At 49.5% G+C, this 16,332-nt stretch overlaps 2 protein-coding genes across 8 annotated transcripts; one reads left to right on the forward strand and one right to left on the reverse strand.

Moving 5' to 3' along the window:
- The first annotated feature begins 103 nt into the window (after positions 1-103).
- On the forward strand, positions 104-9,939 carry FLOT1 (flotillin 1). Of its 7 annotated transcripts, XR_005063467.2 has the most exons (14): positions 417-569; positions 871-971; positions 1,274-1,349; positions 1,438-1,528; positions 1,767-1,910; positions 2,043-2,162; positions 2,252-2,347; positions 2,520-2,672; positions 7,585-7,766; positions 7,930-7,975; positions 8,089-8,226; positions 8,478-8,642; positions 9,568-9,653; positions 9,865-9,939. XR_005063467.2 is itself a non-coding variant. In XM_017679453.3 (13 exons), the coding sequence occupies exons 2-13, from the start codon at positions 929-931 to the stop codon at positions 9,595-9,597; spliced, it is 1,284 nt and encodes a 427-aa protein (XP_017534942.1). In that variant the 5' UTR covers positions 104-193; positions 915-928; the 3' UTR covers positions 9,598-9,939. The 7 variants fall into 7 exon arrangements, 6 of the variants coding, with proteins under 6 accessions (XP_017534942.1, XP_036882372.1, XP_017534941.1 ...); XM_017679453.3 differs by lacking the exon at positions 417-569 and adding an exon at positions 104-193 and having other exon boundaries at positions 915-971; positions 9,568-9,939; XM_017679452.3 differs by having other exon boundaries at positions 418-569; positions 9,568-9,939.
- A 1,607-nt stretch (positions 9,940-11,546) lies between these two features.
- TUBB (tubulin beta class I) lies at positions 11,547-15,079 on the reverse strand. The gene is made up of 4 exons (XM_017679456.3): positions 14,831-15,079; positions 13,391-13,499; positions 13,053-13,163; positions 11,547-12,776 (listed from the first exon to the last, which is right to left on the reverse strand). Exons 1-4 carry the CDS (start codon positions 14,885-14,887, stop codon positions 11,719-11,721), a joined length of 1,335 nt encoding a protein of 444 aa, XP_017534945.1. The 5' UTR covers positions 14,888-15,079; the 3' UTR covers positions 11,547-11,718.
- Between the last annotated feature and the right edge of the window lie 1,253 nt (positions 15,080-16,332).

Genomic DNA, 16,332 nt, shown 5'->3' on the forward strand with positions numbered 1-16,332 from the left:
ATCTGGATGTGTCTTTGTAAGCGACGATACCCGACTCCTCCCTGCCTTCCGGCCCCAGAGAGCGGCGGGAGGGGCCGAGGCTACGTCCCAAACAGACGCTCCTCCCCGCTCCGGAGCCCCTCTTCCTGAGTCACGCAACCCAGCATCCGGCGACCGGATGCAGTTGTTCCTAGCTCAGTTTGTGACCTTACCAGTTAGTAACCACGGGGCAAATCCGAAATGAGGCAATTTCCCTCACCCAGCGGTGCCAACCCTCGAAGATCACGTCCTGCGTCCCGGGGCGGAGCGTGGGACGGGGGCCGGGCCCCCGATCCCTGGCTTGCGAGGAGGCCAGCGTGGGCCGGACGGTCGGCGGGCTGCGGACCCGGCGCGGCCTGCCGGGAAAGGGGCGGGGCCGAGTGGGGTTGGTGGGGGAGCGTTGGTCTGCCGCAGTACCAGGGTGCGGCCGGGTGGGGGGCGTCGGCGCGAGCGCGATCCCAGCTACCGGGAAGGCCGTACGCGGGTGCTTCTGCTTGGCTCTCTAGTACCTGCGCGCCCCGCGGGCCTGACTGTTGCTCGCGTTCCAGGAGGTAGGGAGGGGAGGGGAGAGAGAGTCGGGAAGCGGAGGAGCACGGAGAGTGGTGCGAGGTCGGGGGCCTCTAGGCGCCACAGGGATTATCAGATCTGGGATAAAAGCCTTCACTGAAGGCGGGGACGCAGCAGGGGGCAGGGAGTGGCGGTAAGCAAGGAAGGAAGTCGCTGGGGATCTGCAGGACTTAACAGGGAACCGCATTAGCGGACGCCTGGGTGCGGAAGGAACAGGGCCTTGATGTCTGCAGACTGGGCGGGACTGACGGAAACTGGAAAGGATTCTTACCTTGGGCTCCACAGGGCTCCTTCCACATCCGCAAAGGCTTTCTCCCTCTCTCCTCCAGCTCCTACCTCAACCATGTTTTTCACCTGTGGCCCAAATGAGGCCATGGTAGTCTCTGGTAAGTATTGTGCTCTTCTCAGTCAGTGACCCCAAAACCCCCGCAAGTCTGGCCTCTGCCCCTTGCCCCTGTCCCTTGAAGGTCCCCAACACCAAGCCTTTTGCCCCAACCTACCCCTTATGGCTACAAACCACCCACTTGTGATTCTCAGCAACTCCCCTTCCAAGATCCAGATTGCATCCTCTCCAGCTTCCAGATTTACTCTTGGGAATGGTCCCCACACTCTAAGACCCCAGTTCTTCAGTCCTCTATATTCCAGCTGTACCATGGCCACTGCAGTTCACTGCCCTCTCACCTTGCAGGTTTCTGCCGGAGTCCCCCTGTCATGGTGGCTGGAGGGCGTGTCTTTGTACTGCCCTGCATCCAGCAAATCCAGAGGTAGGGAGGAGGAGAATCAGGGAAGGGGAATCCCAGTCTTCTCTCTTTTTTCCATCTTCTCACTGTCCATCCCTTCTTTTTCCCCTAGGATCTCTCTCAACACACTGACCCTCAATGTCAAGAGTGAAAAGGTTTACACTCGCCATGGGGTCCCCATCTCAGTCACTGGCATTGCCCAGGTGAGGCTTTCAGAGCCTTTCCCCCAGAGTCTACTCCCTCATCATTTTTTCCCCCAGACATTAAGAATTTTATGAACATGGCCTTCCCAAACCTCTGCCTGCAGAGAAATTTCTCTGCTAGTCTCACTTTCTCAGGGGACACCGAAGACACTTAACACCTTTTCCCTTCTTTACCTGCTTCCCTACCTGGTTTCATGAGACCTTCACCACACCCTCCCTACCCCTAATTTGGCTACAGGTGAAAATCCAGGGGCAGAACAAGGAGATGTTGGCAGCCGCCTGCCAGATGTTCCTGGGGAAGACAGAGGCTGAGATCGCCCACATTGCACTAGAGACATTGGAGGGCCACCAGAGGGCTATTATGGCCCACATGACTGTGGAGGTGGGCCTGAGCATGGAAAGATCTGGAAGGGATGCCAGAGTGAGGGGAGCCTAAGGACCAAGTTAGTCTGTGGGAGACAGTGGTTAGAGGATCTGAGAGCTTAAGTTTCTCCTCACTGTTCTGTTATCCTAGGAAATCTATAAGGACAGGCAGAAATTCTCAGAGCAAGTTTTCAAAGTGGCCTCCTCAGACCTGGTCAACATGGGCATCAGTGTGGTTAGTTACACCCTGAAGGACATTCACGACGATCAGGTAAGCCTAGGCAATTGATCCCCTCCGCATCCCTGCTCCCATCTCCTAAGCCCTCCTGAGAACTCTTGACTTCTGCATCTCTCCTGCAGGACTATTTGCACTCCTTAGGGAAGGCTCGAACAGCTCAAGTCCAAAAAGATGCTCGGATTGGGGAAGCGGAGGCCAAGAGAGACGCTGGGATCCGGGTGAGAGAGATGGGGGTCACTTGGTCCCCATGGGCTTGCTGGGCACCCAGTGGGAGAGGGGAAGGAAGGGGCACAGCTGAATGCAGGCTGGCAGGGAAGTAAATCAGCACAGCAAAGGCAGGGGAGCCTTCCTCTCCCTACTCTGACTTCTACCTGATCCCTGTGTGGACAGGAGGCCAAAGCCAAGCAGGAAAAGGTGTCTGCTCAGTACCTGAGTGAGATTGAGATGGCCAAGGCGCAGAGGGACTATGAGCTGAAGAAGGCTGCATATGACATCGAGGTCAACACCCGCCGAGCACAGGCTGACCTGGCCTATCAGCTTCAGGTTAGAGCCACCGCACCAAGCACATGGCCAGGCTGGGCTTTTCCACCTCCCATTCCCTCAGCCCCTCCATCTCAGGCTGCCGCTCTTTATCATATTCTACCTCTGATCCCCCCCTTATTCTAGCTCTCAACTCCCTATGAGGAAAATTTAAAAGACTTAAATGTTTCATCTAAAAGGCAAATAAAAGGCCAAGAAGGGATATGATCAGTAGGGCTGGTCATGTTTGGGGCAGGCTGTGCCCTGTGCAAAGGCCCTGGGTGAGTGGTTGAGCCAGAGCTGAGAACCAGCCCATTCTTCCCTTGCTAAGCTGTGCATTCTGGCATGGGTCAGCAGGTCTGCATTCACCCGGAGAAAGGGGCGCTTTTTCTGATTTGCACCGGCACTCCATGGGTTCACAGCAGCTGTGGTAATCAGAGAAGGGTGTGAGGAAGGACAACATGGCCTTGGGCTTTATATCCTGCAAAATGAGATACGGGCAGCCTTTGACATTGCAAGGAGGTATCCTCAGTCCTCATTGTCTGTGGATTCTGTGTTTGAGAATTTGCCTATTCACTGTAATTTATCAGGAACCTGAGAATCAGTACTCGCGGCACTCTTGCAGACATGTAACGAAAAATTCGAGTTGCCTGATGTGCATTTCCCTGTTGACTGAACAAAATATTCCATCTTCTGATGAGTTTCAGCTCTCATCATATAAGTCACTTTCACAGTACATTTGCTGCCATGGTTTCTGCATCTTTGGTGCTGTTGCTGATTTTGCTGTTTAAAATGGTCCCCAAGCCTAGGACTGAAGTGCTGTCTGTGTTCCTAAGTGCAGGGAGTCTATGATGTGCCTTATGGAGAGAATACGTGTGTTAGATAAGCTTCTTTCACAAGTGAGTTACAGTGCAGCTGCCTGTGAGCTCACTGTTAATGAATTAACAATATACATTAAATTAGGTGTCTTTCAATGGAAACACACATAAAGCAGGGAATATGTTGTCTGTTGATGAAAATGTTGTTGTGACCACAGGCTCACAGGACCCTAACTCTATTCCCCTCAAACAAAATTACTTTGCCAATTCCCTGTTCATGGCTCCTAGAACAGAACTACCGTAAATAATGAGAATCAACCATACTTTGACACCTTTACTCAAAGGATAGCAATATTATGAAATTCATTTTTGCCAAGAGTTTGGTACAGGCTGAAAGCATAAGGAAGTGCAAAACATGTTCAGCACTGATGTTAAATTCCTGGATGGCTTGACAGGTAATTGAGGGTGGCACAGCGCTTTGATCCTCAAAGTGTGGTCTGCTTACTAGCAGCATCAGCTTCATTGGGAAGCTTGTTAGAAATACAAAATCTCAGGCTCTGGCCCTTGCTGACTGAAGCAGAATCTGCAGTTTAGGAAAATCCCTGGGTGATTCAAGTACACATTGAGTTTGAGCAGCATTAACATAGTGGAAACCATTAACCACTCAAGGATAAGGTCCTACATCTTCTAAACATGGCTTTTCTTGTCTGCAGATCAAAGGATTGGGCTGGATTTATCTTTTATCATCTCATTTTGTACTAGGCTTTGTGCTAGGTGCTCAAGAATTCATTTAAAAAATATCTACTTAGTGCTTACTATATTACTATGTGCCAGACATTGTTTTGGACATGAAGATACAAATATGAATGAGACAGAAGAGATTCCTGCCTTTGTGAAACTTACTTTAACACAGGAAACAGCCAGTAAGCAAGTAAATAACTTTGACAGACCCTAATTATTAATCTTGTTTAAGTGCTATGAAGGAAATAAATGGTGATGTGAAAAACAGTGAGGGGAGAGCTCTGTTAGGTAGGGGTTGGTCCAAGAAAGCTTCAGTGAGTAAGTGATACATGAAATAAAACCTGAGGATGAGAAAGACCAGCAATGTAAAGAGTTGTGGGCCAAGGGCATTTTAAGCCAGTGCTGTTCAAATAGAACTTTCTGTGATGATGGAAATGCTCTGTATTTGTGCTATGATGTTGAACTCTTGAAATGTGGCTAGTGAAATGTGACTGAGGAACTGAATTTTAGATTTTATTTAATTTCAGTGTGTGGCTATTGGCTAGGCAGAGGACCAGCACATGCAAAGGCCTTGAGGTAGAAAAAACTTAGTATGTCTCAAGAACAGAAAGCAGGTTCCTGATCTAGTGTGGCTGGTATGCCTGTGAGTGAGAAGGAGAGGCAGGCAGGGCTAGGTCACAGAGGGTTCTGTTGGCCTTAATGGAGACTTAAAATTTAAAGTGTAGTGGAAAACCACTGGAGAACTTTAAGTAGGGAGGTGTTAATTTACATTTTTATAAGGATCAGTGTGGCTGCTCTGTGGATTGTCAGAAGAGAGGAAACAGGGAGATGAGTTGGAAGCTTTTTCAAAGATGATGTATTAAATAACTGCAGTTAATTGCATTCTCTCTGAAATCTCCCTAAAATCACACAGTGATTTTTTAAAATTATAAATAAAGATGGAGGGACTAGGAACAGAAGGAACAGAAACCATAGCATCATTTTGGAAGCTGCAAACCATGGTAATTGACTAAGCCAGCCTGAGACAGCTAGGCCTAAAGCTGCAGGGGAGAAAACAATGAAATGACCTAAGACTCAGGAACTGGCTGCACCTAGGATCTCTGGAGCTGTAATGAAGGCTGTTGAAAGAAGGAGAAGCAGGTGAAAAGTGACTTCTCAGAGCCTCTCTCTGTCTCCATGTCTCTGGGTAATGGTCCCTTCTCCGCCCCAGTAGACATCTGGGGGTTTATTATCTAACAAGAGTAAACCAGAGGATGTGCACCTGGGGTCCGCCAAGTATAGGTGAGGGCCTCGTACTTCACCAGTAACAGGGGCATGCAGTGACTATATGCCTACTGAATGCTCAATGCTGAAAGCCTTCCATAACCCCCACCCCATTTGGCTCCCAGACTCTCCATCTTCCCAGATGGGATTGAAGACTGCTCTGGGGAACACGACCAGTTGAAAAGGAAAGGCTTAAAGATCTTGAATCAGAGGCTCCTTGGCAAATGGCCTGCCCTGCCCCCATCACCGTAGAGTGAAGCTCAAAGCCCACGAGTCTCTCCTTTATCCCTCTCAGAGCTTCCTTGCAGTGTTTTGGACCTTCTTCACTATGTGCAACCAAAGATTACCTGTTGTATGAGGGAATCCTGCAGCATGGAAGGCAGAGAGCAAAACCACAACAGAGCAGAGCAATTTGAAGGATATCTACTAGGCAAGGAGAAGAAAGCTTTAGAAAAAACCCAAGATCTAACATCCTCAGTGAGTTAAAAGAAGAATTCACATCCAGGAAATCAAGACACAGAAAAGAAAACAAAAAAAGAGCTTTTAGAAATTAATGACATGGCAGAAATGAGACAGAAAATCATGTTGAGAGATTCTAATACGTCTCCCAGAAAATAGAACAGATGGGAAAAATTAGACAATAGACAGTCTAGGAAATCCAATAGAACAAAGAAAATGGGAGGAAATCACCGATGAAAAATTTCAGAAATATTTATCTGTTCTGAAGGGTGTGTCCTTCCGGATTGAAACAGTCTACCAAATGCCCAACACAATGAAAAACATCTATACTGTGAAATTTCTGAACAAAAAGCCAAAAGCTTCCAGAGAGAAAGGTCTCAAACAAAGGCTCAGATCTCAAAATGACTTCAGATTTCTCAGGAAGATAGGCTATGAAGCAGTACTTTCAAAGTTCTGATAGAAAATGAATTCCAAATAGGTACTGAACCTATTTGTCATTCAAAGAGAAGGATAGCATGAAAATCTCAGAGAAGCAAGATCTCAAAAAACTTATTGCCCACATAATCTTAACAATGCAAAGAAGCTATTGGAAGTTGAGTTTCACCAAAGAGTGGGCCTGGAAAGAGAGAAAATAGAGATGGCTCTAACACATAGATTATCCTGCACACTGGGATAGAGAGCAGTGGGTCCAATTTGGAACTGGCTTGTAATTTTAAGGTAAAAGATGGTACAGGGAGCCATATCCAAAAAGTACCCTTCCTCTGGACTTACAGTGTAGGCCTAGTAAAGGCAGGGGTGCTATCTCTTGTACTGATGAGACCCACAGAGATGAGGATGCGTGGCTGAGCCAGAGCAATGAGCAAACAAGCGTGTACCTCCACGGTGCCTTGCCTCACCAGCATCTCAGCAAGAGCTTTCTGATCCCTGTACTCTACAAGGAATAAGAAAATGTCTGCCTAAATACAAGGAATTCATGTATTCATGTTCTTGTAGATGCTTGGAGTGTCCCTGGAAGAATACACAAGAAGCTATTCACAGTCTGGGTAAAGGAACAAGGTGGTTGAGGAAATAGGTGGGAGGAAGCCTTACTTCTCACTGTTTACTTTTCTTCTTTTGAATTTTTACCATATACAAAAGATAAAAATGAAAAAGGTTGACACACAGAGACAGAGAAAGTCAGTAGGAGGCTATTGCAGTAGTCAGGGCTCGAACTGACAGCAGCAGCACAGAGGGAGGGAAGTGGATAGGTTTGAGCAAGACTGGAGGTGGGAGATGGCCACCATGTGCCCAGTGCTCTCCAGGTGCTAGTACCGTAGAGGGAGAAAAGGGAGAAAAGCTAATATGGGTGGCTCATCAGAGGGGCACTTCAGTTGACATGAGAGAACAGGGACTGGATCCCAGTCCCACCCAACTCTGACACTGAGGCTGCCTAGGGAATGCCCTACCCTTCATACTGGCTCTGAGGAGGATCAGGCCACCCCAAGACCATGCTTGGGATCTGTATGGGAAATGGACTACACTGTACTGGCTGAGCCCACCGGGGACCAACCTCACATACCTATTCCACCTTTATATCTCACCCTGGAGCCTTGGCCTTGGCTCTGTGCCTGGGCACTGGCTCTTGCATTTTGGCGCTGAGTGTCCCTCCTGCCCAGGTGGCCAAGACTAAGCAGCAGATAGAGGAGCAGCGTGTGCAGGTACAGGTGGTGGAGCGTGCCCAGCAGGTGGCAGTGCAGGAGCAGGAGATCGCCCGCCGTGAGAAGGAGCTGGAGGCCAGAGTTGTGAAGCCTGCAGAAGCAGAGCGCTACAAGCTGGAGCGCTTGGCGGAGGCAGAAAAGTAAAAGCCCCCTCCCTGGCCCTGCTCCTGTCTCCTTCACCACCTGTACTCCCCTGTGAAGCCCAGTTGCTGAAGCCTCTGTCCAATGCTGGGCCTGCCTGTCTCCCAGGAGCAAGGTCCCCACCCAATTCAGCCCCTTCCCCCACTTCCCTTCTGTGCCCAGGTCCCAGCTGATTATGCAGGCAGAGGCAGAAGCTGAATCCGTGCGGGTGAGTTGGGAGACAGCGCTTGCTGGCCTGTGGAAGGAGTGTGGGTTGCTTCTTGAGCTGGGGTTTCTTTAACTGCTGCCATCAGTACCACAAGTATCCTACGCCCTCCTCAGATGCGTGGAGAAGCTCAGGCCTTTGCCATAGCGGCCCGGGCCCGGGCTGAGGCTGAGCAGATGGTCAAGAAGGCGGAGGCATTCCAGCTGTACCAGGAGGCTGCTCAGTTGGACATGCTGCTGGAGAAGCTGCCCCAGGTCTGGGGGTTTTGTGGCAGCAGGAGAGGAGGAACAGAACTGGGGATTGAGGAATGGTGGAGAAATAAGAGCTTGGGGAGAACCAACCAGGCTAGGGGACTGGAAATGAGTGAGAATTACAAGCTAGTGAGCAGAATGAGGACAGATGGTCCTCACCAGTGAAGAACAAGGATCTTAAAACCCTGGGTAAGGTGTTTTAGGAGGGATGTGTTAAGACCACAGCTGCTGAGTGGGCATCTCTGATTTACCAGGTGGCAGAGGAGATCAGTGGTCCCTTGACCTCGGCCAATAAGATCACACTGGTATCCAGTGGAAGTGGGGCTGTGGGGGCAGCCAAAGTGACTGGAGAAGTACTGGACATCCTGAGCTGCCTGCCAGAGAATGTGGAGAGACTCACTGGCATCAGCATCTCCCAGGTGAGGATACTAGGGTGGGGGCTGTGGAGCAGAATTGCTGGGTTCCTGGGGCCTGTGACACAGCAGGCCTAGTGCTGGACCCAACACCCAGGCCTAGGGGCCGCTCACATTTATTAATAGCTTTCTAGGTGCCATACACATTGCTTAAGCTTCTACACAAATGGTTTAAATTTTTTTTTTAATCAAATATCCTTTGGGTATATAGTGTTTTACAAAGTAAAGAAACTGAACTTCAGCATGTTAAGTAACTTATCCCATTGTCCATTGTCATACAGCTGGTGAAGCTGGGCTTCAGACCCTGGCCAACTGTCTCTGGAGCCTGTGCTTATGGTCACCCCACTAGTATAAGGGATTAGTTGCTGTTTGTTGACAATCAGTTAATTCCAGGGGCTGTCACTGCTTTTCTTGGTTCCTATTTATTTACCTATAGATTATGGTAGAGGTCAGAGTGGGCTCTGGAAGCAGGTTGTGACCTTGTATAAATTATGAGCTCTGTACCTGTGTCCTCATCTTAAAATCGGGTTAATAGTAACTGTTGAATTGTTATGGGAATTAAACGTTTGAGTAAACATTTGTAGTGTTCACAAGAGTGACATAGTATGTGCTAAATTAAACACATGTATAAAGCACTGGACCATACCAGTGACATTCCAGCTGGGTTCCTTAGAGCCTCCCTAAGGCCTGCAGGGGAAGATTGGGAGTTAAGGAGGGTCTGTGTGCAGATAGGGCTCTGGCCGTCAGCCCCCTATTGATTTGTTATACATGGATTGTTAAGGCCTGCTTGGTGAAAGCGGGCAAGCTGTAGTGCCAGAAAAAAACATTAGATTCCTAAGTACACATCCTCCCTGCAGGCCCTTCATCCAAATGGTCCAGGAGAGTAAGATGCCTGGTTCCCAAGTTTTCATCAGTGTTGTCTTTTTGCCAGGTGAACCACAAGCCTTTGCGAACAGCCTGAGCCCCCAACCTTCGCCGATGCCTCGCTTCATGGCTCGTTGATGGAACAGCCCCCAGGTTGCACGCACTTCAGCTGGCCTCCCTGCACATGTCCTTTTACAGTGGGGTTCCATCCCTGTCTCAACAAATACCTGTACCTTGCCTTGGAGGGAATGGGTGGCTTCCCTTCCTAACCCCACACTGCCAACCCAGGGGTCCCATCCAGCCTTGATTCTTCTACCCTCCCCAGTTTAACTTCATAATCAGACTGTCTGAACTTGTTTCTTAGAACTCTTTCCTGACCAAGACTGAGAGATGGCCTGGAGTTCCTCAGCTTTGTCAAATAAATTGCTATTAAATACTGCTTGCTTACAAGCAATAATGTAGAACTCATTCAGAATGAATGCTAGAATGTAGCTTACTCCCTTGTATTCAGTATGCTTTTTAGAATGTGAGAATAGTCTACTGTAGAAAACTTTCCCTCAAAATTTGGTTATAATCAGGAAAGCATGCTGAATTGTAACGTGTTGAAAATTGCATTAGTCCCCAAATTAAATTGACTGTTAAATCTCCAGGATAGCTTTTTCACTTACAAGAAGCATGAGACAGGTATTATGTGCAGCATAGTTTAGAATGGGCCAATGATGTAGCATTCCCCATTAGTTATCTTAGCCTTAGGTTGACTGAAAAACATGCAAATAGGAAACAGCAAGATCCCTGTAACCCAAAGGAATCCTGGGTTTGCTCTACATAGGAAATGGTGTAGTGGTGGCTTTCAACTCTGCACTTGAGATTCTCCAAAACAGTGCCCACAGGTTTCTGGTCCAGTGCATCTGGGTAGGCCTGAGGATACACATTTCTGCAAGTTCCAGGGGAACAATTCATTATACACTGACACTGATCTCAGTTCCCATTTCTACCTTGGTTCTGCATGTGGGCCTATGCCTATCCCAGTTACTAAGACTGGTTCTTGGAGGAGGTGGGTGGTTTGGGGCCCAGGAAAATAAGAGGATGAATTAAGTATAAAGATATTCTCATCGTTTAGGGAGAGCAGAGTATATGTGTAGCTCAACTTGAGTCCCAATGCCTCCACCAGCAACCTTTCCCTAAATGAGCACACATCTCACCACTTTTTTCATTTCCCATTTATTTTCTGGCTCTCAGGGCAATGTTTTTTTCAATATGAAAAACAAGTTCAACACAAAATAGAAACTTGAAGTACAGAACAAAACCAAGAGTAAAGGAAAAAGCAATAGCAAGAAGGAAGCAGAGATGTTGCCAAGATGGGCCTCCTGTCCATTCCCCTCTACAGAATGACTTGATCCATTTCACTGGCAGTACACACCTCCCCCCTTGTGTGTGTATAGCAGGGCTGGTATTCTATTCTAGAGCTAAGAAAAGGTGGGTATGGGTAAGACCTTTGCAAATTTCCAAAGGCTAGGGACCAAGGCTGGTCTCTTCCCTCTCTTGACCCCCTTTCTCCAATCCTGTGAGGGAGGTAACATGGGAGAGGGAAGGACCCCACTGGATGGTGGGGTAGACCATTGCACAAACAGCTCAGATCAGAGTTTGGAGGGAGACTAAATCTGGAGATAACACCATTAATACCTCCCCAGAAGCTCAAAGAACAGCAGGGAAACACCTGGAAATTAGGACTCCCAACAGTCTGTCCCGTTCCACCCCCCCAAAATTAGCTAGCTCTAGATTGTAAGACCACACACCTTCCTTGTAGGGTCTTCTACCTGCTGCAAGGTAGCTTGGGTTTCCTTTTTCCTGGGCCACCACACAGGATCAGGATGGTAGCCATCTGTCTGGGTTTTCAGCATATGGGTCTAAATGTGATCTGGTAACACCAGCCTTCTTGGAGGATTATCTTTAAAACACAGCAAGTATTAACTGCATGGGCACCAGAAGGGAATACAGGGTTACCTACTATGGCAGAAATCTAGGTTTTCCAGAGTGAAGAGAGGAGACATTCAACAAATATTTATTGAGTGCCTATTATGTGAGGCACTGTTCTAGACACACTCCTCACAAAAGAAAAAAGATAGAGGCAGAAGATGCAAATTTTGAGGGAGAATAAAGGGGCAGTTGAGGAAGAAGGCTGAGGGAACTGAGAAGCCAGAGGTGATGGAGCTCTGCCTTAGGCCTCCTCTTCAGCCTCCTCACCAAAATCCTCTTCCTCTTCTGCGGTGGCATCCTGGTACTGCTGGTACTCAGAGACGAGGTCATTCATGTTGCTCTCAGCTTCAGTGAATTCCATCTCGTCCATGCCCTCACCTGTGTACCAGTGGAGGAAGGCCTTCCGGCGGAACATGGCAGTGAACTGCTCTGAGATGCGCTTGAAGAGCTCCTGGATGGCTGTGCTATTGCCAATGAAGGTGACTGCCATCTTGAGGCCACGGGGTGGGATGTCACAGACGGCCGTCTTGACGTTGTTGGGGATCCATTCCACGAAGTAGCTGCTATTCTTGTTTTGTACATTGAGCATCTGCTCATCAACCTCCTTCATGGACATCCGCCCGCGGAAGACAGCAGCTACAGTGAGGTACCGGCCATGGCGGGGGTCACAGGCAGCCATCATGTTCTTGGCATCGAAGACCTGCTGGGTGAGCTCAGGCACAGTGAGGGCCCGATACTGCTGGCTTCCACGACTGGTTAGAGGGGCAAAGCCAGGCATGAAAAAGTGGAGACGTGGGAAGGGCACCATGTTCACTGCAAGCTTGCGCAGGTCAGCATTGAGCTGCCCAGGGAAGCGGAGGCAAGTGGTGACACCGCTCATGGTGGCTGAGACGAGGTGGTTCAGGTCCCCGTAGGTTGGTGTGGTCAGCTTCAGGGTGCGGAAGCAGATGTCATAGAGGGCCTCGTTGTCAATGCAGTAGGTCTCATCAGTGTTCTCTACCAACTGATGGACAGAGAGGGTGGCATTGTAGGGCTCAACCACGGTGTCAGACACTTTGGGTGAGGGCACCACACTGAAGGTGTTCATGATGCGGTCGGGGTACTCTTCACGGATCTTGCTGATGAGCAGGGTGCCCATTCCAGAGCCTGTGCCTCCGCCAAGTGAGTGGGTCAGCTGGAAGCCCTGCAGGCAGTCACAGCTCTCTGCCTCCTTCCGCACGACATCCAAGACTGAGTCAACCAGCTCAGCCCCTTCAGTATAGTGGCCCTTGGCCCAGTTGTTGCCTGCCCCAGACTGACCTGGAAAGGGGTCAGAAAGCAAGATTGATTAGTAAAGTTTGGAGGACACATGACCACATTTCTACCTTTCAACTCCTGGAGTAACACCCAAGGATATTATCTTCCTTCTGCCTCACCTGTGATACATCTCCCCACTCATTTACCACTTGGGCAGTCACTACACCCCACATTAGAGATTTCAGAACATAACCCTAAGCTTTCTAGTACACAACCATCTAATTCTTGCTGTTTCCTTGGACCCAAATATGTCAGATTTAACAATTATGTTTAACTCACCAAAAACAAAATTGTCTGGTCTGAAGATCTGACCAAAAGGACCTGAACGGACTGAATCCATGGTCCCGGGTTCCAGATCCACCAAGATAGCACGAGGAACATATTTGCCACCTACAGGGAAGAAAAGTACTAATTAGCCGACAGGAAAGTAAACTGGGGGCTGGGGACAGCCATGAACCCAAACTTGTGATTACAGGCACTGCCACCAGGTGGTAAGAGAGCCACTTTGGCCCTACTCAAGTAAGGTCTCAAAAGGAAAGGATAATGGATTCATCCAAAAGGGGTTAAGGTGTTTTCTCCAGGAATGGAAGCCGAGCTTCCCGGGCTCCTGCCCTCACCTGTGGCTTCATTGTAGTATACGGAGATGCGGTCCAGCTGTAGGTCGCTGTCCCCGTGGTAGGTGCCGGTGGGGTCGATGCCGTGTTCATCACTGATCACCTCCCAGAACTGCCAGGGAAAAGTAATGAGGCCTTAACAGGTCTGGACCCAGCCTATGACGTCCCTCCATACAGTTTTATTCCACACACACGCTCCATTCCAGGGCCTGCCTTTCTCTATCTGCCTGCCACACCCTTCCCCTTAATGCCCGCACCCCCGGGAAAGCCGCAGATTTCACTACCTCGAGTATGAGCTGCAGCTGGAAAGTGGAGGGCCAGGCGATTACAGGCACCGGGGTGGGGTGGGGGGTGAGGCTGACGGACCGGAGAAGGGGAGAAGCGCCCCTCCCTACCACCCACCACCCCCGGCACCGCCCTTCCACGAGGCACACAAAGGGCCGGGGGAAGCAGAAACCCGCTACCGCAGTCGACCCCGCCCCCCGTCCCAACCGTCCACGTGACTGCGGCGCACAGGCGCCCCCAGCCGTCGACAAAAGGCGTTGCGCGTGGGCGGGGCGCAGCTCGGGCGTCCCGGTCCCGCCGGGCCGCATTGTCCCTGAGCGCCAGGAGCCCCGCCCTTCTGCTACAACGTAGCAGTCGCACTTCCTCCCTGCCCCTCCCCCGCTACACTGTAACCGCGCGCGAAAAAAAAAAGGGGGCAGGAGGATCCCTCAGTTCCTCCCTAGGCCTCGGAATTTTACTGCTTCGCTTTTTCTCTGACTTGGTTCGAAGGGACTCCATAAAGGACCCAACCTCCCTTTCTCCCGCACTTTTTCAGATCTGTTCACGCCCTAAAAGGGTCTCCTTCAGGGGAAATGAAGGTAAAATTAATCCAGCACGTATGCTTTTCATCCACAAAAACCTATGGGGCCGCCTCTCGGGGACCGCGGACGAGCTCAGATCCCGTTCTTTGTTAAGGGTAACGCTCAATACAACCCACCTTGGCACACCGCGCTCCCCACTCCACCTGGCATCTGGGCCGTCTGCAGCTGCCCGCCCAACCGCGCCCCTGCCCCCTCCAGCGAAGCCCCGCCAAGAGGGATGCACATGGGGAAAACCGCCTCGCTTTGTCTCGACCGTTTCCGCAACTCCCTCCCTCTCCGGTCTTAGGACCGTTAGCTGAATTCCTCTTAAGCAAAATATTAACAAGTCTCTGTCTTACAATCCCCCACCAAACCCGAAAGGTGCTTTTAGTACCTTCCCCAAAGTGAGCCTGCCAAGAAAATAACTCCATCTTTCGAAAGCGAATTCGAGCTACAGATGTTTTATTACACATAGAAAACTTTTCCGGGGCAAAGCTTAAAGCTGAAGAGTGCAAATGTCCCACAACCATTCTTCAGAATTTACTCGTTTTTTCTTCTCAAATGAAACACAGCTTAAAAATAAGTTTAAAATGCTTACCTTGGCACCGATCTGGTTGCCACACTGACCGGCCTGGATGTGCACGATTTCCCTCATGGTTCGAATTTATTTCAAATTTTTTGCTCGCCTCAAGATGTGTACGGAGCCAAGAAAATGAGTTGTAATCTTTCTCTGCGCCTGATCGCTGGCTGGGAAGAATGGACGTGCCCCGGAGGCTGGAGCAGAAGGTCCGAACGCGGCGGCAGAAAGGTTCTGAGAGGGTGAAAGAGGAGGGAGGGCGAGGGAGGGAAGACGGGCAGGGTGGGGCGCGCGTGCGCCAGGGCTGGGAGGCGGGAGAACACCCCCGGCGCCGCGCTCTGGAGACAAAGTCTCCTCCGGGCTGGCCCTGATTAGTTGACGCTAGCCGTGTATGAGACTTCCATTGGTCTCTGAGCGGGTGGACGAGCGCAGTCCTCCCTGGGAGTTGTAGTCCTCTATTGTTGTCCACACTGCAAAATGAAGGGACAAATGGGTGGGTACTGGGTTTTGGTTTTTGGTTTCGGTTTTTTTATATAAAATTACCTTGCGCAAAATTTATTTCCTCTATGCCTGAGCTTTTTGTACAAAAAAGGAGTAGTGTTCGGGGATACAGGAACTGGGGACACTGGGTTGCCAGGCGTTGGAAAGTGGGGTGGGTACGCCCTGAAAGCTCCCCACTGCGGTAGCTCGGGGGAAAGACAAGACTGCTTAACTCAGCGAAAACGGGATAAATGCGGCACCCTGCTGATACCTAACTGCTAGTCCTTTGGTGACCTAAAGTATGATCTCCGATAAGCCGCTGCTCCCCAAGATACCTCCGAAGGAGGAGGGGATTGTCCCGCTGCTATTTTCTTGGGAGTTTTCTCTAATGATAAAGTTTAGAAAGAGAAACAAAACTGCAACAAGGGCTTTTCAGGATAGAAGTGTAACTGTCTGAGGTATGTTCTAAGAATAAGTTGGTTTGGAGAAACTGCTATTTGGGATCTGTGAAGCCCGAAGTCTGCTTCCCATATAGGGGATCTGGGCCTTGGAGCAGTGTTGAAGAGACTGTGTTTTTGTCAAACCGAAAATTATAGGGTGAGGTGCCTGATAGAACTTCAGTCTTCCAGCCTGCCTCTCTGGACACTTTGATGAAGTCAGTGGTTTTTCAGTTCGCTGGTTTCACTGACTTGGTGGCTGGCCAATGCAACCTTTCAAGAGCCTCAGAATAGGAATAAAAGGTGGAGGGAACTGATGGGAGAAAATTGGATGAACTCAAATCAGGGTGATATACTTCTGAGGGAATTAATTCATCCCATAGTTATTAAGTATCCATCAAACCAGAGGTTATGAGACAGGGACCTTGGGCTTAGAGTAGGGTGAAGGCCTTCAGAAAAAGCAAGGCAATATAATTATAGTCAGAACAATGTAACTATATGCACTATATGCAAAGAAATCCCCTAGCAAAACATTAAGCTCTAGAGTCATTCTTCAGTGGGATCAGTTAATATTCCCCAGATAAAGTCTCAGCATAGCCCATGTTT

The sequence above is a fragment of the Manis javanica genome, chromosome 16, assembly GCF_040802235.1.
Source record: "Manis javanica isolate MJ-LG chromosome 16, MJ_LKY, whole genome shotgun sequence".
In the NCBI taxonomy this organism is placed as follows: Eukaryota; Metazoa; Chordata; class Mammalia; order Pholidota; family Manidae; genus Manis; species Manis javanica.

Coding starts and splice junctions, on each gene's coding strand:
- TUBB (XM_017679456.3), bottom strand. CDS start 14,887: ATGAGGGAAATCGTGCACATCCAGGCCGGTCAGTGTGGCAACCAGATC. Junction 13,164..13,390: donor ATACTACAATGAAGCCACAG/GTGAGGGCAGGA, acceptor TCTTCCCTGTAG/GTGGCAAATATGTTCCTCGT. Junction 12,777..13,052: donor ACCAGACAATTTTGTTTTTG/GTGAGTTAAACA, acceptor ACCCCTTTCCAG/GTCAGTCTGGGGCAGGCAAC.
- FLOT1 (XM_017679450.3), top strand. CDS start 809: ATGTCTGCAGACTGGGCGGGACTGACGGAAACTGGAAAGGATTCTTAC. Junction 972..1,273: donor TGAGGCCATGGTAGTCTCTG/GTAAGTATTGTG, acceptor CTCACCTTGCAG/GTTTCTGCCGGAGTCCCCCT. Junction 7,767..7,929: donor CGCTTGGCGGAGGCAGAAAA/GTAAAAGCCCCC, acceptor TTCTGTGCCCAG/GTCCCAGCTGATTATGCAGG.